Source organism: Peromyscus eremicus, chromosome 2, assembly GCF_949786415.1.
Source record: "Peromyscus eremicus chromosome 2, PerEre_H2_v1, whole genome shotgun sequence".
Lineage (NCBI taxonomy): Eukaryota > Metazoa > Chordata > Mammalia > Rodentia > Cricetidae > Peromyscus > Peromyscus eremicus.
In genome coordinates, this window is record NC_081417.1 from 103,920,361 (window position 1) to 103,945,849 (window position 25,489).

Below are 25,489 nucleotides of genomic sequence, written 5' to 3' on the forward strand. Positions count from 1 at the left end.
TTAATGAATAATTATACACATTGGCAGTACTGAATCTCTTCTATGTGATGGAATCCCTCAAGACTCTTCTGCTCAATGTTCAAATGGACAAAGACAGAGTTTGGGCAGTATCCACTACTAAAGTTAAAATGCATAAATATCTGTAAGTCCAAACTCTTGGGTAACTCATAGGCAATCAGAGTCACTGCTATCACTGTGTCTTCTGGTCTGTATTTCTATCTCCTAACTTCAGGCACACAAGCAGTCAATGAAAAATATTGATCACAAAACTAGATTTTGGACAAACCACAAATACTTATCTCTTACAAATGTAAACTGGGACATTTACACATCACTGCAGATCACAGGGTCTTCTGCTTTTGACATCTGGGGATTCTTGACACTGATCTCTGGCCATGTGTTCACTGCTGAAAACACAAGCCTTTCTAATGAATCCACTGAAATGAGAGCAGGGATCTTCTAGGCCTTATGGCCCCAAAGACCAAGCAAACACCACACTGTGTGTGAGTGCTGACGCCATGAAAAGATGGTGAACATTCTCAAGGAGTGTGGTACAAGAAGAGGGCTGAGGACACTGTACCACTGTGCAGCAGAGCGTGTGAGTCGACTCAAACTCCACTGAAGAAGTCACAGGGCACTTAGAGAAAAGGCAGGAACCAGGCATCGCAGTCTCTAAACTCAGACACAGCTAGAAAGAACATGCATTCTGTTTTGGGTAGTTGTTGTTAGTCGAAAACTCCTCGATACAGGAATATTGGGCAGAAAGGGTGATGTATCCATGGATCCTGACTTTGAAGGCACTGTATAGCACAACCCCAAGGCTGACAAAATTGGTCCATGACAGAGAGAAATTTCAGAGATGCTCTGTTAACAGTAGAAGTCACAATGGCTATAACACAGAAAAGCCCAGAATGTTCTTCATTCAGACGAATGATCTGGAACACTAAACAGTTCATGAAACCTACAGGCCAAGACGGCATCCCTTTCCATCTTAAGGTCAGAGGACACCAAATGTGGCAAAATAACACCAAAACATTTCCTTAGAGCAAAGCGTAGATGATACATTTCATGAGTTTATGTGAACATATGTGTGTGTGCAGCAAAGATTGAGAGTGAGAGAACAACTTCCATGAAATAGATTTTCTGGTGGTATTATGTTCCCTGAAATATTGTGTACCCTAATAAACTTATCTGGGGTCAGAGACAGAACAGCCACTAGATACAAAGGCTAGAAAACGGTGGCACTCACACCTTTAATCCCAGCACTCCAGAGGTAGAAATCCCTCTGGATCTCTGTGAGTTCACGGCCACATTGGAAATGGCAGGCATGGTGACACACACCTTTAATCCTAGAAAGCGAGCCTTTAAACTCAATGAGTGGTGGTAGAAAGCAGAAAGGTATATAAGGCGTGAGGACCAGAAACTAGAAGCATTTTGGCTGGTTAAGCTTTTAGCTGGTTAAGCTTCAGGCTTTCAAACAGCAGTTCAGCTGAGAGCCATTGGGATGAGGACACAGAAGCTTCCAGTCTGAGGAAACAAGACCAAGAAGAGAAGTTGGCCAGGTGAGGTTAGCTGTGGTTTGTTCTGGTTCTCTAATCTTCCAGTTCACCCCAATACCTGACTCAGGTTTGATTTTATTAATAAGAACTTTTAAAATTCATGCTAAATCAATGTGGTGGTATTGTGTTCCCCAAAATATTGTGCACCCTAATAAACTTAACTGGGGTTAGAGACAGAACAGCCACATTATTAAACATAGAGGATAGACAGTGGTAGCACACGCCTTTAATCCTAGCATTCCAAAGGCAGAAATCCATGTGTTCAAGGATACAGCCAAGCCTGGTGACACATGCCTTTAATCCCAGAAAGTGAGCCTTTAATCCCAAGGAGTGATGGTAGAAAGCAGAAAGGTATATAAGGCGAGAGGACCAGAAACTAGAGGCATTTGGCTGGTTAAGCTTTCAGGCTTCTAGCAGTAGTTCAGCTGAGAGCCATTGGGATGAGGAAACAGAAGAATCCAGTCTGAGGAAACAAGACCAGCTGAGAAGATGGCCAGGTGAGGTTAGCTATGGCGTGTTCTGTCTCTCTGATCTTCCAGAATTTACCCCAATATCTGGTATGAGTTTTATTTTATTAATAAGAACTTTTTTAGATTCATGCTACAAGTTTTCTGCTCCAACCATGAGTTCCAGGCATCAACATGAATATGTCAGTCTTGATCAGGAAGCTCTTGTTGATTGTGCCATAATAACCACCAAATGATCATTCAATCAATACCTAATATACAATACAAACCAAATTTGATCCTTCATATACTTAAGAACATAAGTGTATTAAGACAACTAGAATAAAATAAGTCAGCCTTGCAACCCTAACCAACACAGACAAGATTTTCACGTGTCCTATTGCTTCAAATAACACCTGTAGACTCACAAAAAATTAGTTGAAACAAAACTGACATTACAATTCAAGTAGTTATATTAAGTACTAAATTTGACCCACAAAATTCAACTGCAGCATGAAATTCAAGAAATTTCCAGGCCAAGTATTAGAGGTAAGGTTTTATGCTTTACAAGTGAGTGATTTAACACAGGAAAGGTATATCTGTAATATAAATATCAACCATAGTTTCTGTCAGGAATAAACTCTACAGAAGGTTTGTTGAGGGAGAGTATTGAAAGTGGAAGCAATAATGGAAACAAAAATGGCAGGAAAAAAATAGCAAGACACAAGCAGAGAATGACTGAAAGAAAGTGAAAAGTACATGGGAGAGTATGGGTGGGCAATCAGAAAATGGAAACTAGTGCTTTCTCTTATTTAAGACACATGGACCCAGCCAGGAGAGACTTCAGAGAACCTAGAGGGGAAGGTTCAGGACCACAGGGCCCAGTAGACCAGCAGCATCTGCCACATTCACAATGGCCAGGCCCTGTGCTCTCCTGACATTCCTGGTGCTGATGCACTACTGGTCAAGCTGCTGTCTGGGATGTGACCTGCCTCAGACTCATCACCTCAGGAACAAGAGAGCCTCCACACTCCTGGCACAAATGAGGAGACTCTCCCCTCTCTCCTGCCTGAAGGACAGAATGGACTTTGCATTCCCTCTGGAGAAGGTGGATGCCCAGCAGATCCAGAAGGCCCAGGCCATCCCTGTCCTGCAGGAGCTGACCCAGCAGGTCCTGATCCTCTTCAGCTCAAAGGACTCATCTGCTGCTTGGGAGACAAGCCTCCTAGACACATTCTGCACTGGCCTCCACCACCAGCTCAAAGACCTGCGTGCCTGTCTGATGGAGCAGGGTGAGGTGCAGGAACCTTCCCTGAGCTTGGAAGACTCCCTGGTGGCTGTGAGGAACTACTTCCACAGGATCACTGTCTACCTGAAGGAGAAGAAACACAGTCCCTGTGCCTGGGAGGTGGTCAGAGCAGAAGTCAGGAGAGCCCTGTCTTCCTCAGCCAAGCTGCTGGCAGGACTGACTGAGAAGAAGGAATAAGTCCTGAGCCAACGTGGAGAGGACTCTTCTGGGCTAGGATCCTGCACCTCACTGCTCAGATTTGGCCTTCTCCAAGAACTCTTTGACTTTGACATCATTGATTCAACTTGCCTGGATAGTTATCCTAATATTGGGTTATATTGTGTTGATCTGTAAGGGCATTTGCCCTATTCATTCAGATGTTTTATTTGTTTGTTTGCTTATTTATTTATTTATTTATTGATTAGTTCTTCTGCTTGTTTGCCTATCTACATGATTTTAGTTATTTTTTAATACCATAGAATTTTTTATATCCTTTAAATTATCAAACCGTTATTGTTAATCTGTTTCTTCTATTCAATAAATTTTTGACTCTACATGCTTAATCTTATGTGTCAGCCACACGATCTTATGAAAACTGTTTGATGCTTCTAAACTCATTCTGTACACCATAAATATAACACATCTGGACTTGGTAGTAAATAATACTGAAGCAATGTGTGCTGCTTAGACTTAAGAGGTGAGTTGATGCAGCCATCTGGTAGTTCCTGTTCACTGATGGTAAAAATCTTACTTCTCTTCATGAGATGGTACTCCTCTGGATGTATAGCCAGCATGCTGTACAGAAGGAAACCAGAACATCTTGCTTGTGTTCTATTGTGCCTTAGTCCTCCTTACCTACAATTCCCCCCCCGACCTCTCTGCCCTCCCCTAACTAACATTTGAGTCCCAACTTTTATCAGATGGACCCGACTGAATTCCAAAGATGAGGGAGACCATAAAACCAAAATAGAATAAAATACAAAACAAATGAGGATATTCCTACATATCATTAAAAAAGGGAAACATGATAAAAGAAAAAAAATGGAGTGTCAGCCCTGTCTTGGTGATGGCTTGAATTGCTGAGACAAATTATCATGATCAAAAGCATTTGGGGTAGAAATGTTTTATTCTAGTTTAAAATCACAGCACATTCCATCACTGACAGAGCTTTGGCAGTATCTTCAACAGGGCAGGAACCTGAAGAAAGTGGCTCTATAGAGGTCCTGGAGGAACACACTGTCTACTGCCTTGATGCCTCAGGGCCTGCTCAGCCTGCTTTTAAATACTCATCAGCACCACCTGCCAAGGGGTTGGATCACCCATAGTGTGCAGTCATCAGTTATTAAAATGATTTAGAGACTGGTCTCCAGTGCGATTCTGTAGAGACAACATCCCTGGTGAGATCCCTTCTTCCCACATGACCCTATTGGGGTCAATTTGAACTTAGAATTATTCAGGGTAAATTCCATTCATAATGGCCTAAAAAAAATACCCTGAAATAAATCTAACAAGGGAAGTGAATGCAATTCTCCTAAAACCACACAGCTCATCCCTCTCAATTTCTTTTGGTATCTTTTTTTTTTTATTTCAATTTTTTTCATTTCACATACTAAGCTCAGTTGCCCCTCCCTCCCCTTCTCTGGTCCTCACCTTTCCCCCATCAACCCCATCACCCAACAACTCCTCAGAATAGGGAAGGTCTCCCTTGGGAGTCAACAAAGTGTGGCATACCAAGTTGAGCATAGCTACTCACTGCTTCAAGGCTGAGCAACGTGTTCCAGCATAGGGTTTGGACTCCCAAAAGCCAGTTCTTGCACTTGGGACAAGTTCTGGTCCCTCTTCCAGGGGCCTCACCAACAGATCAAGCCACACAAGTGTCAGCCACATTCAGAGGGCATAGTTGGGTCCCATGCAGATCCCCCAGCTGTCAGTCCAGTGTTCCTGAGCTCCCAATAGCTCAGGTGAGCTGTCTCTGTGGTTTTCCCCATCATGATCTTGACTCCCTGCCCCCTTTGCTTCTAGGTTCCCACCTCCCTCTCTTCTGATCTGCAGGAGCTCAGCCCAGTGCTTGGACTAGGATCAATGAATCTGTTTGCTAACTGTCCCCAGTGGTGCATATATACACCGCCATCTAGTGGAACCCGGGCAACTTCTCAGGGGCCCCATTACTGAGGATAACTGAATCTTCCTCTCTGTGCAGCCATCAGTTGAAAATAGTTCCTCAGCTAGGGCTGGGATTTCCTGACATGCTCCCTGCTTGAAACTGGAATTTTATCTATCTGTATCATACTCAGACTGTGCATGCAGTCACAGCTGCTATTAATATGGACCTTCAGCTACTATACTGTGTCTACAAACTCCTGTTTTCTACAGTCAGAAACTGTCTCTGGGCATCCCCATCTTCCTGCCAGCTCTTGTGTAAAGAGTACTGCCCTATGGAAGCCAGGAAAGCCATCGTGGTCTTTGCTCAGACACCTATTTCCTGTATATTAACCACCTGTAAGTGTCTGTGTCCAGTCATCTATTGCCGTGTGAACCTCCTCTGAGGAGCACTGAGAGATGCCCTTATCCTCTGTGGGATGTGGAGGGTGATGTATAAAATCAGGCCTTTTGACACCACAGCCATTGCTCTTATTCTTGACATTCCTGCTCTCCAGCAGCTTCCTGTTTCCACAGGTGTCTTAAGACTGATGTTACCAGGAAGAAAATCATTGAAATTTTGAGTGTGATTGCATTGACTCTACAGTTCACATTCCAAAATGCACTCGGTTTGATGTAAAATTACTTTATTTTATGCTATTAAACTTTTAAGTTGAAAACTCTTAACATTGTTGCTATTGCCTCCCCAATGGGAAACATCACTTCCTTTTTCTGCTTTCATTTCAAGTGACACCACAATTTCAATTCAATGCCACCAACAACGTCAGTATCTTCTCTCTAGGAAAGTGGAAAAAAGAAACAAAATATTCAATGCAACAAAAATTCAATAGAGAAATGACATCCACCATCGAGCCTCCATCACCATAGAAAAATTAAATGAAATATTATACACATTGGCAGTACTGAAACACTTCTATGTGATGGTATCCCTCAAGACTCTTCTGCTCAATGTTCAAATGGACAAAGACAGAGCATGTGCAGTATCCACTACTAAAGTAAAATTGCATAAATATCTGTAAGTCCAAACTTCTTATAGTTAACTAATAGGCAATCAGAGTCACTGCTATCACTGTGTCTTCTGGTCTGTATTTCCACCTCCTAACTTCAGGCACAGCAATCAGTCAATGAAAAATATTGATCACAAAACTAGATTTTGGAAAAATCACAAATACTTATCTCTTACAAATGAAAACTAGGACATTCACACATCACTGCAGATCACAGGGTTTTCTGCTCTTGACATCTGGGGATTCTTGACACTCTGATCTCTGGCCATGTGTTCACTGCTGAACACAAAAGCCTTTCTAATGAATCCCCTGAAGTGAGAGCAGCGATCTTCTAGGACTTATGACCCCAAAATACAAGCAAACACCACACTGTGTGTGAGTGCTGACGTCATGAAGGGATGGTGAGCATTCTCAAGAAGTGTGGTACAAGAAGAGGGCTGAGGACACTGTACCACTGTGCAACAGAGGGTGTGAGTCGACTCAAACTCCACTGAAGAAGTCACAGGGCACTTAGAGAAAAGGCAGCAACCAGGCATCACAGTCTCTAAACTCAGACACAGCTAGAAAGAACGTGCATTCCATTTTGGGTAATTGTCATTAGTCGAAAAATTCTCCATATGGGAATATTGGGCAGAAAGGGAGATGTATCCATGGATCCTGACTTTGAAGGCACTGTGAAGCACAATCCCAAGGCTGACAAAATTGGTCCATGACAGAGAGAAATTTCAGAGACGCTCTGTTAACAGTAGAAGTCACAATGGCTATAACACAGAGAAGCCTGGAATGTTCTTCATTCAGACCAATGGTCTCCTGGAACACTAATGAGTTCATGAAACCTACAGGCTAAGACGGCATTCCTTTCCATCTTAAAGTCACAGGACACCAAAAGTGTCAAAATAATGTCGAAACTTTTCCTTAGAGCAAAGCATATATGATACATTTTATGAGTTTTTGTGAACATACATGTGTGTGCAGCAAAGACGTGGAGTGAGAGAACAACTTCCATGAATAAGTTTTCTGCTCCCACCATGAGTTCCAGGGATCAACATGAATATATCAGTCTTGATCAGGAAGCTCTTGTTCATTGTGCCATAATAACCACCAAATGATCATTCAATAATTACCTAATAATATACAATACAAACCAAATTTGATCCTTCATATACTTAAGAACTCAAGTGTATCAAGACAACTAGAATAAAATAAGTCAACCTCACAACCCTAACCAACATAGACAAGATTTTCACATGTGCCATGGTTTTAAATAACACCTGTAGAATCACAAAAAAACTAGTGGAAACAAAATTGACATTACAATTCAAGTAGCTTTATTAAAAAATAACTATGACCCACAAAATTCAACTGCAGCATGGAATTCAAGAAAGGCCAAGTATTAGAGGTAAGGTTTTATGCTTTACAAGTGAGAGATTTAACACAGGGAAAAAAATGGCCAGACACAAGCAGAGAATGACTGACAGAAAGTGAAAAGTACATGGGAGAGTATTGGGAGGGCAATCAGAAAATGGAAACTAGTGCTTTCTCTTATTTAAGACACATGGACCCAGCCAGGATGGACTTCAGAGAACCCAGAGGGGAAGGTTCAGGACCACAGAGCCCAGAGGACCAGCAGCATCTGCCACATTCACAATGGCCAGGCCCTGTGCTCTGCTGACATTCCTGGTGCTGATGCACTACTGGTCAAGCTACTGTCTGGGATGTGACCTGCCTCAGACTCATCACCTCAGGAACAAGAGAGCCTCCACACTCCTGGCACAAATGAGGAGACTCTCCCCTCTCTCCTGCCTGAAGGACAGAATGGACTTTGCATTCCCTCTGGAGAAGGTGGATGCACAGCAGATCCAGAAGGCCCAAGCCATCTCTGTCCTGCAGGAGCTGACCCAGCAGGTCCTGATCCTCTTCAGCTCAAAGGACTCATCTGCTGCTTGGGAGACAAGCCTCCTAGACACATTCTGCACTGGCCTCCACCACCAGCTCAGAGACCTGCGCGCCTGTTTGATGGAGCAGGGTGAGGTACAGGAACCTTCCCTGAGCCAGGAAGACTCCCTGGCGGCTGTGAGGAACTACTTCCACAGGATCACTGTCTACCTGAAGGAGAAGAAACACAGTCCCTGTGCCTGGGAGGTGGTCAGAGCAGAAGTCAGGAGAGCCCTGTCTTCCTCAGCCAAGCTGCTGGCAGGATTGACTGAGGAGAAGGAGTAAGTCCTGAGCCAACGTGGAGAGGACTCTTCTGGGCTAGGATCCTGCACCTCACTGCTCAGATTTGGACTTTTCCAAGAACTCTTTGACTTGGACATCATTGATTCAACTTGCCTGGATAGTTATCCTATTATTGGGTTATATTGTGTTGATCTGTAAGGGCATTTGCCCTATTCATTCAGATGTTTTATTTGTTTGTTTGCTTATTTATTTATTTATTTATTTATTTATTTATTTATTTATTTATTAGTTCTTCTGCTTGTTTGACTATCTACATGATTTTAGTTATTTTTTAATACCATAGAATTTTATATATCCTTTAAATTATCAAACCATTATTGTTAATTTATTTCTTCTATTCAATAAATTTTTGACTCTACATGCTTAATCTTATGTGTCAGCCACACGATCTTATGAAAACTGTTTGATGTTTCTAAACTCATTCTGTACACCATAAATATAACACATCTGGACTTGGTAGGAAATAACATTTTGAAGCAATGTGTGCTGCTTAGACTTAAGAGGTGAGTGGATGCAGCCACCCAGTAGTTCCTGTTCACTGATGGCAAAAATCTTACTTCTCTCCATGAGATAGTACTCCTCTGGATGTATAGCCAGCATGCTGTACAGAAGGAAACCAGAACATCTTGCTTGTGTTCCATTGTGCCTTAGTCCTCCTTACCTACAATTCCCCCGACCTCTTTGCCCTCCCCTACCTAACATTTGACTCCCAACCTCTATCGGATGAAACCGATTAGATACCAAAAATGAGATATACCATAAAACCAAAATAAAATAAAGTACAAAACAAATGAGGATATTCCTACATACCATTAAAAAAGTGAAACATGATAAAAGAAAAATATGGAGTGTCAGCCCTGGCTTGGTGATGGCTTTAATTGAAGAGACAAAATATCATGATCTAAAGCATTTTGGGGTAGAAATGTTTTATTATAATTTAAGATCACAGCACATTCTTTCACTGACAGAGCTTTGGCAGCATCTTCAACAGGGCAGGAACCTGAAGCCAGTGGCTCATATAGAGGTCCTGGAGGAACACACTGTCTACTGTCTTGATGTCTCAAGGCCTATTCAGCCTGCTTTCTGATACTCATCAGGACCACCTGCCCAGTGGATGGATCACCCATAGTGTGCTGGACACTCCTACAGCAGTCATCAGTTATTAAAATGATTTAGAGACTGGTCTCCAGTGCGATTCTGTAGAGACATCTTCCCTGGTGAGATCCCTTCTTCCCACATGACCCTATCAGGGGTCAATTTGAACTTAGAACTATCCAGGATCAATTCCCTTCATAATGGCCTCCAAAAACATACCTTGAAAAAAATCTAACAAAGGGAAGTAAATGCAATTCTTCTAAAGCAACACAGTTCATCCCTCTCAATTTCATTTGGTATCTTTTTTTTATTTCAATTTTTTTTCATTTCACATACTAATCCCAGTTGCCCCTCCCTCCCCTTCTCTGGTCCTCAACTTCCGCCCATCAATCTGATCACCCAACAACTCCTGAGAGGAGGGAAGGTCTCCCTTGGGAGTCAACAAAGTGTAGCATACCAACTTGAGCATAGCTACTCACTGCTTCAAGGCTGAGCAACGTGTCCCAGCATAGGGTTTGGGCTCCCAAAAGCCAGTTCTTGCACTTGGGACAAGTCCTGGTCCCTCTGCCAGGGGCCTCACCAACAGATCAAGCCACACAAGGTTCAGTCACATTCAGAGGGCATAGTTGGGTGCCATGCAGGTCCCCCAGCTGTCAGTCCAGTGTTCCTGAGGTCCCACTAGCTCAAGTGAGCTGTCTCTGTGGTTTTCCCCATCATGATCTTGACTCCCTGCCCCCTTTGCTTGTAGGTTCCCACCTCGCTCTCTTCTGATCTCCAGGAGCTCAGCCCTGTGCTTGGACTAGGATCAATGAATCTGTTTGTTAACTGTCCCCAGTGGTGCATATATACACCGCCATCTAGTGGAACACGGGCAACCTCTCAGGGGCCCCATTACTGAGGATAACTGAATCTTCCTCTCCCAGCAGCCATCAGATGAAAATAGTTCCTCAGCTAGGGCTGGGATTTCCTGACATGCTCCCTACTTGAAACTGAGATTTTATCTATCTGTATCATACTTAGACTGTGCATGCAGTCACAGCTGCTATCAATATGGACCTGCAGCTACTATATTGTGTGTACATACCCTGTTTCCTACAGTCAAAATCTGTCTCTGGGAATCCCCATCTTCCTGCCAGTTCTTGTGTAAAGAGTACTGCCCTATGGAAGCTAGGAAATCAATAGTGGTCTTTATTCAGACACCTATTCCCTGTACATTAACCACTTGTAAGTGTCTGTGTCCAGTCATCTATTGCCATAAGAACCTCCTCTGAAGAGCACTGAGAGATGCCCTTATCATCTGTGAGATATGGAGAGTGATGTATAAAATCAGACCTTTTGACACCAGGGCCTTTGCTCTTATTCTTGGCATTCCTGCTCTCCAGCAGCTTCCTGTTTCCATAGGTGTGTTAAGATTGATGTTGCCAGGAAGAAAATCATTGAAATTTTGAGTGTGATTGCATTGACTCTCAGTTCACATTCCAAAATGCACTCGGTTTAATGTAAAATTACTTTATTTTATGCTATTGAACTTTTAAGTTGAACACTCTCAACATTGTTGCTTTTGCTTCCCCTCTGGGATGACATCATTTCCTTTCTCTTGCTTTCATTTCAAGTGACACCACAATTTGAGTTCATTGCCACCAACAACGTCAGTATCTTCTCTCTAGGAAAGTGGAAAAAAGAAACAAAATATTCAAGGCAATGAAAATTCAAAAGAGAAATGACATCCACCATCGAGCCTCCATCACCATAGAAAAATTAAATGAAAAATTATACACATTGGCAGTACTGAAACTCTTCTATGTGATGGAATCCCTCAAGGCTCTTCTGCTCAGCTTTCAAATGGACAAAGACAGAGTGTGGGCAGTATCTACTACTAAAGTAAAACTGCATAAATATCTGTAGAGACAAACTTCTGGGTAACTAATAGGCAATCAGAGTCACTGCTATCACTGTGTCTTCTGGTCTGTATTTCCACCTCCTAACTTCAGGCACAGCAAGCACTCAGTGAGCAAACATTGATCACAAAACTAGATTTTGGAAAAACCACAAATACTTATCTCTTACAAATGTAAACTGGGATATTTACACATCACTGCGGATCACGGGGTCTTCTGCTGTTGACATCTGGGGATTCTTGACACTCTGATCACTGGTCATGTGTTCACTGCTGAACACAAAAGCCTTTCTAATGTATCCACTGAAATGAGAGCACCGATCTTCTAGGCCTTATGGCCCCAAAAAACAAGCAAACACCACACTGTGTCTGAGTGCTGATGTCATGAAGGTATGGTGAGCACTCTCAATGAGTGGAGTACAAGAAGAGGGCTGAGGACACTCTGCCCCAATGTGCAGCAGAGTGTGTTTGTAGACTCAAAAGCCACCGAAGAAGTCACAGGGCACCTAGAGAAAAGGCAGCTACCAGGCATCACAGTCTCTAAACTCAGACACAGCTAGAAAGAATGTGCATTTCATTTTGGGTAATGTCATTAGTCGTCAAATCCTTTATATGGGAATATGGGCCAGAAAGGGAGATGTATCCATGGATCCTGACTTTGAAGGCACCGTGAAGCACAACCCTAAGGCTAATGAAATTGTTCCATGAGAGAGAGAAATTTCAGAGATACTCTGTTATCAGTAGAAGTCACAATGGCTATAATACAGAGAAGCCCATAATGTTCTTCATTCAGACGAATGGTCTTCTCTAACACTAAACAGTTCATGAAATCTACAGGCCAAGACAGCAACCCTTTCCATCTTAAGGTCAGAGGACACCAAAAGTGGCAAAATAACGCCGAAACTTTCCTTAGACCAAAGCATAGATGATACATCTTATGAGTTTTTCTAAACATATGTGTGTGTACAGCAAAGATGTGGAGTGAGAGAACAACTTCCATGAATAAGTTTTCTGCTCCCACCATGAGTTCCAAGCATCAACATGAATATGTCAGTCTTGATCAGGAAGCTCTTGTTGATTGTGCCATAATAACCAACAAATGATCATTCAATATGTACCTAATAATATACAATAAAAACAAAATTTGATCCTTCATATACTTAAGAATTCAAGTGTATTAAGACAGTTAGAATAAAATAACACAACCTCGCAACCCTAACCAACATAGAGAAGATTTTCACATGTGTCATTGTTTCAAATCACACCTGTAGACTCACAAAAAATTAGTTGAAACAAAATTGACTTTACAATACAAGTAGCTATATTACAAATAAATATGATGCACTTAATTCAACAGCAGCATGAAATTCAAGAAATTTCCAGGCCAAGTATTAGAGGTAAGGTTTTATGCTTTACAAGTGAGTGATTTCACACAGGAAAGGTATATCTGTAACATAAATATCAACCATAATTTCTTTCAAGAATAAACTCTAGAAAAAGTTTGTTGAGTGGGAACATTAAAAGTGGAAGCAATAATGAAAACAAAAATGGCAGAAAAAAATGGCCACACACAAGCAGAGAATGACTGAAAGAAAGTGAAAAGTACATGGGAGAGTATTGGGAGGGCAATCAAAAATGGAAACTAGTGCTTTCTCTTATTTAAGACACATGGACCCAGCGAGGAGGGACTTCAGAGAACCTAGAGGGGAAGGTTCAAGACCACAGGGCCCAGAGGACCAGCAGCATCTGCCACATTCACAATGGCCAGGCCCTGTGCTCTGCTGACATTCCTGGTGCTGATGCACTACTGGTCAAGCTGCTGTCTGGGATGTGACCTGCCTCAGACTCATCACCTCAGGAACAAGAGAGCCTCCACACTCCTGGCACAAATGAGGAGACTCTCCCCTCTCTCCTGTCTGAAGGACAGAAAGGACTTTTCATTCCCTCTGGAGAAGCTGGATTCCCAGCAGATCCAGAAGGCCCAAGCCATCCCTGTCCTGGAGGAGCTGACCCAGCAGGTCCTGATCCTCTTCAGCTCAAAGGACTCATCTGCTGCTTGGGAATCAAGCCTCCTAGACACATTCTGCACTGGCCTCCACCACCAGCTCAAAGACCTGCAAGCCTGTCTGATGCAGCAGGTGGGGGTGCAGGAACCTTCCCTGAGCCAGGAAGACTCCCTGGTGGCTGTGAGGAACTACTTCCACAGGATCACTGTCTACCTGAAGGAGAAGAAACACAGTCCCTGTGCCTGGGAGGTGGTCAGAGCAGAAGTCAGGAGAGCCCTGTCTTCCTCAGCCAAGCTGCTGGCAGGATTGACTGAGGAGAAGGAGTAAGTCCTGAGCCAAAGTGGAGAGGACTCTCCTGGGCTAGGATCCTGCACCTCACTGCTCAGATTTGGCCTTCTCCAAGAACTCTTTGATTTGGACATCATTGATTCAACTTGCCTGGATGGTTAATCTAATATTGGGTTATATTGTGTTGATCTGTAAGGGCATTTGCTTATTGATTCAGATGTTTTATTTGTTTGTTGGTTTATGTATTTGTTTTATTTATTTATTAGTTCTTCTGCTTGTTTGTGTATCTACATGATTTTAGTTATATTTCAATATCATAGAATTTTATATTTCCTTTAAATTATCAAACTGTTATTGTTAATTTATTTCTTCTATTTAATAAATTTTTGACTCTACATGCTTAATCTTATGTGTCAGCCACACGATCTTTTGAAAACTGTTTGATGCTTCTAAGCTCATTCTGTACTCCATAAATATAACACACCTGGACTTGGTAGGAAATAATACTGAAGCAATGTGTACTGCTTAGACTTAAGAGGTGAGTGGATGCAGCCATCTCATAGTTCCTGTTCACTGATGGTAAAATCTTACTTCTGTCCATGAGATAGTACTCCTCTGGATGTATAGCCAGCATGCTGTACAGAAGGAAACCAGAACATCTTGCTTGTGTTCCATTGTGCCTTAGTCCTCCTGACCTACAATTCTGTCCGAAATCTCTGGCCTTCCCTAACTAACATTTGACTCCAAACTTCTATCAGATGAACTAGATTGGATTTCAACCATGCGGGAGACCATAAAACCAAAATAAAATAAAGTATAAAAAAATGAGGATCTTCCTACATGCCATTAAAAAAGTGAAACATGATAGAGAAAAAATGGGGTGTCAGCCCTGTCTTGGTGATGGCTTCAATTGCTGAGATAAAATATCATGATCTAAAGCTTTTTGGGGTAGAAATGTTTTATTATAGTTTAAGATCACAGCACATTCCATCACTGACAGAGCTTTGGCAGGATCTTCAACAGGGCAGGAACCTGAAGGCAGTGGCTGATATAGAGGCCATGGAGGAACACTCTGTCTACTGCCTTGATGCCTCAAGGCCTATTCAGCCTGCTTTCTAATACTCATCAGGACCACCTGCCCAGTGGATGGATCACCCATAGTGTGCTGAACACTCCTACAGCATGCATCAGTTATTAAAATGATTTAGAGACTGGTCTCCAGTGCGATTCTGTAGAGACATCTTCCCAGGTGAGATCCCTTCTTCCCACATGAACCTATTTTGTGTCATTTTGAACTTAGAATTATCCAAGTTACATTCCGTACATAATAGCCTCAAAAAACATACCTTGAAATAAATCTAACAAGGGAAGTGAATGCAATTCTTCTAAAACGACACAGCTCATCCCTCTCAACTTCATTTGGTATCTTTTTTTATTTCAGTTTTTTTTATTTTACATACTAAGCCCAGTTGCCTCTCTCTCCCCTTTCTGTCCCATCACCCACCCCCCATCACCCTCCCCCCAGGTTTTCTAAACCATAGAGGAGATATGGCCACCCTTGGGTCTTCAACAAAGTGTAGCATACCCAGTTGAGCATAGCTCCTCTCTGCTTCAAGGCTGAGCATGGTATCCCAGCATAGAATTTGGGCTCCCAAAAGGTAGTTCTTGCACTTGGGACAAGTCCTGGTCCCACTGCCATGGGCCTCACAAACAGATCAAGCCACACAAGTGTCATCCACATTCAAAGGGCCTACTTGGGTCCCATGCAGGTCCCCCAGCTGTCAGTCCAGTGTCCCTGAGCTCTCATTAGCTATGTCAGCTGTCTCTGTGGTTTTCCCCATCATGATCTTGACTCCCTGCTCCCTTTGCTTCTAGGTTCCTACCTCCCTCTCTTTGATATCCAGGAGCTCAGCTCAGTGCTTGGACTAGGATCAATGAATCTGTTTGCTAACTGTTGCTACTGGCGCATGGATATGCTGCCATCTAGTGGAACCCGGGCAACCTCTCAGGGGCCCCATTACTGAGGATAACTGAATCTTCCTCTCTGTGCAGCCATCAGTTGAAAATAGTTCCTCAGCTAGGGCTGGGATTTCCTGACATGCTCCCTGCTTGAAACTGGAATTTTATCTATCTGTATCATACTCAGACTGTGGATGCAGTCACAGCTGCTATCAATATGGACCTGCAGCTACTACATTGTGTCTACTAACCCCTGTTTCCTACAGTCAGAAACTGTCTCTGGGAATCCCCATCTTCCTGCCAGCTCTTGTGTAAAGAGTACTGCCCTATGGAAGCCAGGAAAGCCATACTGATCTTTGCTCAGACACTGATTCCCTGTACATTAACCACCTGTAAGTGTCTGTGTCCAGTCATCTATTGCCAGAAGAACCTCCTCTGTGGAGCACTGAGAGACGCACTTATCCTCTGTGAGATGTGAAGGGTGATGTATAAAATCAGGCCTTTTGACACCACGGCCATTGCTCTTATTCTTGACATTCCTGCTCTCCAGCAGCTTCCTGTTTCCACAGGTGTCTTAAGATTGATGTTACCAGGAAGAAAATTATTGAAATTTTAACTGTGATTGCATTGACTCTGCAGTTCATGTTCCAAAATGCACTAGGTTTGATGTAAAATTACTTTCTTTTGTGGCCATTGAACTTTTAAGTTGAACACTCTCAACATTGTCTGTATTGTTTCCCCAATGAGTTGACATCACTTTCTTTCTTTTGCTTTCATTTCAAGTGACACCACAATTTCAGTTCAATGCCACCAACAATTTCAGTATCTTCTCTCTAGGAACGTGGAAAAAAGAAACAAAATATTCAGTGCACTGAAAATTCAAAATAGAAATGACATCCACAATGGAGCCACCACCATCACCACAGAAAACCTGAATGAAAAATTATACACATTGGCAGTACTGAAACTCTTCTATGTTCTGGAATCCCTCAAGGCTCTTCTGCTCAGTGTTCAAATGGACAAAGACAGATTGAATGCAGTATCCATTACTAAAGTAAAACTGCATAAATATCTGTAAGTCCAAACTTCTGGGTAACTCATAGGTAATCAGCGGCACTGCTATCCCTGTGTCTTCTGGTCTGTATTTCCATCTCCTAACTTCAGGCACAGCAAGCACTCAGTGAGCAAATATTGATCACAAAACTAGGTTTTGGAAAAACCACAAGTACTTTCCTAGTGCATATGTCCTCAGGACAAACTGGGACATTTACACATCACTGTAGATCACAGGGTCTTCTGCTCTTGACATCTGGGGATTCTTGACACTCTGATCTCTGGCCATGTGTTCACTGATGAACACAAAAGCCTTTCTAATGAATCCACTGAAATGAGAGCAGCCATCTTCTAGCACTTATGATGCTAAAAACCAAGCAGACACCACACTGTGTGTGAGTGCTGATGTCATCAGGGTATGGTGAACAGTCTCGGGGAGTGGGGTACAAGAAGATGGCTGAGGACACTGTACCCCACTGTGCAGTAGGGAGTTTTTGTAGACTCAAACTCCACCGAAGAAGTCACAGGGCACTTAGAGTAAAGGCAGCTACCAGGGATATCAATCTCTAAACTCATACTAGCCTAGAATGAACCCGCATTCTGTGTTGGTGTAATTGTATAGGTTAAAGAACTCTCAATATGTGAAATGTGGACAGAGAATAGTATACATGGATGCTGACTGTGAAGTACATCTCCATGACTGACAAAACTGGTCCATGAGAGAGAAATTTCAGAGAAGCTCTCTTAACTGTGTAAGTCACACTGGCTATAACACAGGTAAGCTCTGTCTGTTCTTCATTCTGATGAATGCTGTTCTGGAGTACTAAACACTTAAATAAAGCCACAGACCAGTACAGCATCCCTTTTTCATCCTAAGGACAGAGAAACAACAGTGTAAAGAACACGTTGAAACTTGGTCCTTAGAGCAAAGCATATATGATTAACTTTATGACAGTGTGTGTACATATATGTGTAAAAGTGTGTGTGTAGGCACATGTGTGTGCACATAAGTGTGTGTGACTACTAGTATGCAGGCTAGATCATGCCACAGTAAGCATGTGGAGTAAGAGAACAACTTCATTCCCACCATGGGTTCCAGATTTGGTGGGTAGCCCCATGGCAGGTCTTGGGAGCACTACCAATCAGCTGAGATGGGGATAGTGTGTAGCATAGGGACAAAATTGTTGTTAATCCCATATTATCAAGTGCACAAGAGTGACAGACTGGATGAGACTTTATATCCTTACCGGGCCCCTCAGGAGGAAGCCCTCTGTGGCCCCAGAGGGGGCCGTTCTCCATCAGCCTGGAGTCCCACAGTGCACTGGGTCAGGCATGCTGAGAGCTATGTGAGACCCCAGGCAGCTCCTGCCTTCTCCATGCCATGTTGCAAAGTTTCCACCAGAGGATCCCTGCAAGGAGGCCTGGCCTCAAACCTGCCATGTCTGGCCCCTTGGTGCTCATGGCCTGCCCTAGCACCCAGCAGCTAGGTAGCACCCCCAGTCCCCACGGCAGCTCCTGAGCCACCTGACCGCCACTGCCAGACATGTTTCACAACAGTGCTCTCCCCACCTGCTGCTGCATGTGCTCTGGGTCAGAGAGCAGGGAAGCAATGGGGGGTAGAAGTACTCTAAGTCTGTCCCAGTTCAACCAATGGGACCCTCTGTCCCTTCTGCTGGCCATCTGGCCCCAAAGGCTGTCCATGTACAGTTTTTATCTGGAGTCACAACACATACATAAACCAGGCACAAAACATGCACACTTGTGGCCACATTTCTCACACATTCACACATCTATATAGGCAGGACATTCCAACAAAAAGGCAAACAATTTTTCCAGGGAAACAGTATCAGCTGACCAACTCAAAAAACCCTAAAATAAGAGTCTACAGTTCTTGTTAGTCAGGAAAAGAACAAAATTATAACACACAACACAAAAAAACAGCTCTCTTGGCACCTGGAGACAAAACCAAATGGAAGATGCTGGCCTCATGCCATCCAGGTCTGTACAAATCAAATTCAAATACAAATCAACCAAAGGAATTCAAACTCATCCAAAGAACCTTCTGCAGGTACTTCCTGTAAATAGGCCAAAAGGCCCATTTACAAAAGGATATCCAAATGAAAGTAAGCAAGAAAACATGAACATAAACACAGAATCACAGAAAACTTGCTGGCCGGCGTCAGGCTCTATGGGCAGTTGTCTCGGTGGGCTTGGGGATCCTGGATGAGCCCCCAGATGTTATGCCAAGATGGTGAGGAACCCCAAAAGACCACCAGAGACCAAATCACTTATGTAAGAGACCAAATCACTTATGTAAAAGCAAAGAGCCTTTATTTTCAAGCTCGGAGCTTGGACTCTGTCTGAAGCAGCAGTAAGAGCAGAGAGCCCAGAGCCCAGGCAGGATAGGGTTTTTATCGTAGCAGAAATTGAGGTGAGAGGATTTCCAGGGTTCAGGACCCTGATTGACTGACATTTGTCTAGGGATATAGGGAATGTTTGAAATGTCAGCTATTTCCCCTTAGATTCAGGCCCCATTGGGTGGGGTCAGCTTATGGCTTTTCCTGGGTCCAGGTGTTGCCTGCCAGAAGCTGTCTCTGGGCCTCTAAGTCTGTCATGGCAGCTGTGTGGTCAAGCTATTTTGCTCTCCACCGCACATTTAGATGATTTAATATACCCATCTCACACTTCTCATTCATTGATGAAAAAACCCGCCGGGCGGTGGTGGCGCACGCCTTTAATCCCAGCACTTGGGAGGCAGAGCCAGGCGGATCTCTGTGAGTTCGAGGCCAGCCTGGGCTACCAAGTGAGTCCCAGGAAAGGCGCAAAGCTACACAGAGAAACCCTGTCTCGAAAAAAAAAAAAACATTATATTTCTCTAGTATAGAGTACTTTTCTGTTTATGTAACCAGCATGCTGTGCGTAAACCAGGATGTCTTGCTCCTGTCAAATTATGACTTAGTCCTCTTTGACCAAATATTACCCAGACTTTCTTGCTCCTGAATTCCTTGACCTACTCCTATTGTTCTACTCTCAAGTTCTGCGGGTTTACCTGAAAACAAACGTACTTCATATGAACAGCTAGAGATAAAAGCAGTAATCTTCTAGGATTCATGAAACTTAAACCCAGAGGCCATGACTTCCAGTATGACTTCTGAAGTCATCCTTGAAGCCCTCTGTCATGGAGTAAGTACAAGAGGGAGGGCTGAGGATGAGATTTCACTGTGCAGCAGAGAGTGGTAATGAACTTGAGAGCTACTGAGTAAGTCCCATGGTATTAGAAGTAACACCATCCTGGGGGCAGGCTCTGCACACACATACACACCAAGGAGGAACCAGCACTGCAGGTCTGGGTGATTGTCACAGGTTGAAGAACACTATAGACCTCAGTGCACAGGGGATGAGCAGAAAGGGAGGTGTCAACACTGATCCTGACTTGGACGGACCAGAAAAAGCACAGCCATGTAGTTCTTGAGAGGGAGAATTTATTCCTGAAACGAGAAATGTCAGAGAACCCCTTTGTAATGAGTCACCTATGGAAATAAAGAGGAAAAGCACCATCTGGTTCTCCATTCTGAAGAGACTGCTATGAAGGCTCTGACAAATCTACTACCTACCAAGGGGCCATGGAGTATCACTTTCAGCTTAAAGTAGGCAAGAAAACTAAGTTGTAAATCTTGTCTTTCTAAGATAAATACCTACATATTGAATGAATTAAGTAACTCTGTGTGTGTGCCTGTGCACATACGTATGTATGCATGTTTGTGTGCACAGGCACAAAACTGTGTTCTTGAAATAGAGGACTGATGAACTTTCAGACAAACACACATGCTAAAGAACTCTGCTATCAGTAGATCATCCCTATGAACATGCTTAAGGGATTCCTATATTTCTTTCACCTTCCTAAACATTTGAAATTCACGTTAGTCCTGTTATCCATGTGCATCCACAGGAATGACAGAAAGACAGACTTCCTGAGTAAAGATTCCAAGACAAACATCAGAAGGCCATGGAGACTGAGGGGAGGAAAGGGCACTAGGAAGTTTCTGCACAGCCAGGCAAACCATCACAAGGGTCAGTAGACACAGAGATGAGGGGACAGGTTTCCAAAGAAATTATCAACAGTAGAGAAGCAAATATTCCAGTTAGATGCAGTTTGGAGGTGAGGGGAATAGTGACTCTAATGTTCTCCTACACAGAAGGGCTTTTACATAACATATAACAAATGTAACATTATTGTTGTGGCTATTTAAATTAATTTATTTGTTATTTACAGAATGAAGACAAAGACTTTGATGTTACACACACACACAGAAATGACCCTGCAGATCCCTAGCTGCTGTAGGAGACGTTGAGGAGCTAGAACTGCTTCTCTTATGATTTGACACAAACATTGTTTATAGGAACTCAACCGTATTGCAGTGTCCTGTGCATGAGGATAAACATCACATGCTGATTAAAATTATTATAAATTTGGTATGATTGTAATAGTACTCATGGCATAGCATTTGAGATCCTAAGCCTTTGAAATCGAGTGTTCAGACACTTTACCTATGTGTGGTTTGGATATGGAGTGTCTCTCGAGGTTTCCTGTGCTGGAGGCTGGTACTCATGGGATCAGTGTTCACAGGGAACATGAGCCTTCATCATCCTCAAGGAACAAACTGTATCAGTGAAAGCCCATTGATTGTTAGAGATGAGTGGACTACTAGGTAGTGAGGCTTTGCTGGAGGAAGGTTAGGGGGCTCCATCTAAGGACACACTTCGTCCCTGTCTGCATCTTTGGCCACCATGAAGTGAATGACTTTGTGAGTCCCATTGTCTTCCTACTATGCAGTGGATCCAAAAATCCAAGGAGTTAATGTTCAAATTTGTGAGACAAAATAAGTGAAAATTAACCTTTGACATTTTTAATAGCTTCTCACTCTTGTGTATGTATGTGAGTGTGTGTCTATGCAAGTATTTGTGTGTGACTATATATGTGTATCAGTTTGAGTGTGTGTGCATGTGTATTGTGTTTGTGTATATATGTGAGAAAGTATGTATGTTAATGTGTGTGTAAGGATATGCATGTATGTTTCTGTGTGTTAGTTTGTGTATGTTGTATATATGTGTGGAATGTGTGATTATGTATATGTGTGTGTTTGTGCAAATGTGTGTGTATATGTGGAAATTTGTGCACGTGTGTGAATGTTTATGTTTAACTGATGGTATGTATTTGTATGTGTTGGAATGTGTACATTGGTGTGTGCTTGTGTGTTTTCATGTATAGCTGTGTGTATATGTGTTGAAAATCTGTATCAAGTGTGAGAATATGTGTATGTGTGTGTCTGTGTGCATGTGTGTGCGAGTCTGTTTATGTGTGCATATTGTGGGAATATGTGTATGTGTGTGCATGTGTTTGTCTGTGAGTGTGTATATGCGTGGATATTTGTGTGATGGTGTATCAATGCTCTCCTCTGTCTGTGAGTATGTATCTGTGTGTGATGGTATGTGTGTGTGTTTATGTGTCCTGTGCATGTGTATATGAGAGTGTGTGTCTGTGTGTTTGTGGATGTTCATGAATGAGTGTGTGTATCTGTGTTAGTGTGTATGTGTGTCATGGTTGGGGGGCTCTGTGTGTACCTGCATACATTGAGTGTGTGTTTGCAGGCACAAGGTTGTCAAATTGTGAACGTAGTGGTTGGAGCCCACCTTATAGGAGTCAGTTTCTTTATTTCAGCAATGGGTTCCAGGAATCAAATACAGCTCATCAAGCCTGAACAGCAAGCCTTTACACACCGAGACCTGATGATGGCATGACAATCGTTGGATGAATAATTAAGATACACTGTTAATTCAATTAACATTTTATATAAATTAATAGTAGAATTAATGAATGTAATTTGAAGAAAATAAGTTTTAGTCTTTAAACATTGGAAAAATTTAAAGTATACCATTGCATCAATACTTTAACTTCGGAACACTTTTTTGCATTATACCATACATTATGACAAATATTTATTTAAATGATAGAAATAAAAAAATATAAAGTGAGTTACAATAACTTTGAAATATAATTTTTAGAGAAAAATTTTGTCTTTACAATGGACGTGTACATTTCAAACAAAGGGTGTCTGTCTGTGGAGTAATAGTTAATGACAATTCTATTTAGAAAAAAACCTGTAAAACGGCTTTCTGAGGGCAGCAGTGAAAGAGGAAGCAATGATGAGAACCAAAATGGCTTAGAAAAAAATTCCCAAAAACAATCAGAATGAGTTAAAGAAAGTGAAAAGACAATTGGGAAATAAGGGGAGCGCATTCAGAAAATGGAAAGTGGTGTTTTCTGCTATATAAGACACATGTACACAGCGTGGTCTTCAGAGACTCTAAAGAGCAAGGTTCAGGACCACAGAGCCCAGAGGACCAGCAGCATCTGCCACATTCACAATGGTCAGGCCCTGTGCTCTGCTGACATTCCTGGTGGTGATGCACTCCTGGTCAAGCTGCTGTCTGGGATGTGACCTGCCTCAGACTCATCACCTCAGGAACAAAAGAGCCTCCACACTCCTGGCACAAATGAGGAGACTCTCCCCTCTCTCCTGCCTGAAGGACAGAATGGACTTTGAATTCCCTCTGGAGAAGGTGGATGCCCTGCAGATCCAGAAGGCCCAAGCCATCCAGGTCATGGGTGAGCTGATCCAGCAGGTCCTGATCCTCTTCACCTCCAATGAATCATCTGCTGCTTGGGAGACAACCCTCCTAGACACCTTCTGCGATGAGCTACACCAGCTGCTCAATGACCTGCAGGACTGTCTGATGGAGCAGGTGGAGGTGCAGGAAACTTCCTTGAGCCAGGAAGACTCCCTGGTGGCTGTGAGGAACTACTTCCACAGGATCACTGTCTACCTGAAGAAGAAGAAACACAGCCCCTGTGCCTGGGAAGTGGTCAGAGCAGAAGTCAGGAGAGCCCTGTCTTCCTCAGCCAACCTCCTTGCAAGATTGACTGAGGAGAAGAAGTAAGTCCCCAACCCAAGTGGTGAGAACTCTCCTGGGCTACAACACTGCATAAATTATCCTTTAAAGACTCATTTATTTTAACATGAATTCAATCAACTTACCTAGATGTTTCGGCAAAACAGCACAAATTTTATCTATATATAAGGGCATTTGTTTCTGCATCCATTTGGGTATCTCTGTGTATTATGTGTGTATTTATTTTACTATTTATGTAATTTAAGTTATTTAAGTTAAATCTTGTAGTTTTGTATTTTCTTTAATGTAACAAACCATCATATGCAATTAAATTATTTTGAATCCCATTCAATCTTGCTGTATAAAACACTTTTGATTTGTTAATTCTGTAACTTTTCAAATTTTTCTAGTCTTTTTAAGGTGATACTCTAAACCATAAAAATTTTACAAATGGACAGAGTATTGAAAATTGCACTGATACAAGTGTTCACTGCATGGAGTTTAGACAAACCCTAAATCTATGTCCCTAATTCTCCCAATATATAGTATTCTCTGTATGTAAAGCCAGCATACTGCCTGGTAAGAAGCCAGAGAATCTTGCTTCTGTCACATTGTGACTTAGTCTTCTTTGACATATATTTCCCAGAGGAATCCTCCCTCTGACCTCCATGACCTCTGGTACCTTTCATCTACTCTCAACTTCTATGAGTTTAACAGTTTTGGGTTCTAAATATGAGTGCGATCATGTACAGTGATAGAAGCAGATCACAGAAAAGTGATTAGCCTGCCTGAATACCACAGACAAACATACCAAGAAGAAATCGGGAAATCAAACTCATTCATAACAGCCTCATGAAACATCCCTGAAATAAATCCCACCAGGGAAGTGAAACGCCTCTAAAATTAATCCTTTGCAATATCACTATTCCCTCTCAGTTTTCATGGCTTTCTTGTCCTCCTCCTACTCTTCCTCCTCCTCCTTCTCACCCTTCTTCTCTTGGAACTTCCAGTTGTACATGGATACATGGCCATCTCCTGGAGCCTAGGTAGCCTCTCTGAGGGGCCCCAACCTTGAGGACAACTGAATTTCTCTCTCAGAAGCTATCAACTGCCACAGCTCCTCAGCTAGAAGAGAACTTTCCTCCATTTTCCAAGCTGGGATTTTGTCCACCCTGGTCTTGTCCATTAGGTCATACCCACTCTCAGTTCATTAGTGCAACTGCCCTATTGTGTCTGAGAACACTGCTTTGCTGTGGTCATCATCCGCTGCCTCTGGATCTTACAATTCTTCTGCTCCCTCTTCTGCAATGATCCTTGGGGCAGGAAGTCAGCCCTTTATTTTGTGCTCATGGATCAGTTGTGGGTCTCTGTGTTTATTGCCATTGACTGTGAGAGGCTTCTGTGGTAAGGAGTAGTAATCCTGCAGTAACTCTCTCGTAGACATATAGTTGTAATGTGAATTCAGGTATTGTGACACCACAACACTGCTTTTATTCTTTTGTATCTTCATGATTCCATATGTGTTTTAAAAGTGATACTTCT

General features: G+C 42.6%; 4 protein-coding genes across 4 annotated transcripts; all 4 read left to right on the forward strand.

Moving 5' to 3' along the window:
* The first annotated feature begins 2,918 nt into the window (after positions 1–2,918).
* Positions 2,919–3,491, forward strand: LOC131905013 (interferon alpha-12-like). The gene has a single exon (XM_059255981.1). The coding sequence runs from the start codon at positions 2,919–2,921 to the stop codon at positions 3,489–3,491; it is 573 nt and encodes a 190-aa protein (XP_059111964.1).
* Positions 3,492–8,107: 4,616 nt separating this feature from the next.
* LOC131905014 (interferon alpha-12-like) lies at positions 8,108–8,680 on the forward strand. The gene has a single exon (XM_059255983.1). The coding sequence runs from the start codon at positions 8,108–8,110 to the stop codon at positions 8,678–8,680; it is 573 nt and encodes a 190-aa protein (XP_059111966.1).
* A 4,770-nt stretch (positions 8,681–13,450) lies between these two features.
* Positions 13,451–14,023, forward strand: LOC131905015 (interferon alpha-12-like). The gene has a single exon (XM_059255984.1). The coding sequence runs from the start codon at positions 13,451–13,453 to the stop codon at positions 14,021–14,023; it is 573 nt and encodes a 190-aa protein (XP_059111967.1).
* A 9,399-nt stretch (positions 14,024–23,422) lies between these two features.
* Positions 23,423–23,995, forward strand: LOC131905016 (interferon alpha-13-like). Its single transcript, XM_059255985.1, has one exon. The coding sequence runs from the start codon at positions 23,423–23,425 to the stop codon at positions 23,993–23,995; it is 573 nt and encodes a 190-aa protein (XP_059111968.1).
* Positions 23,996–25,489: the final 1,494 nt, after the last annotated feature.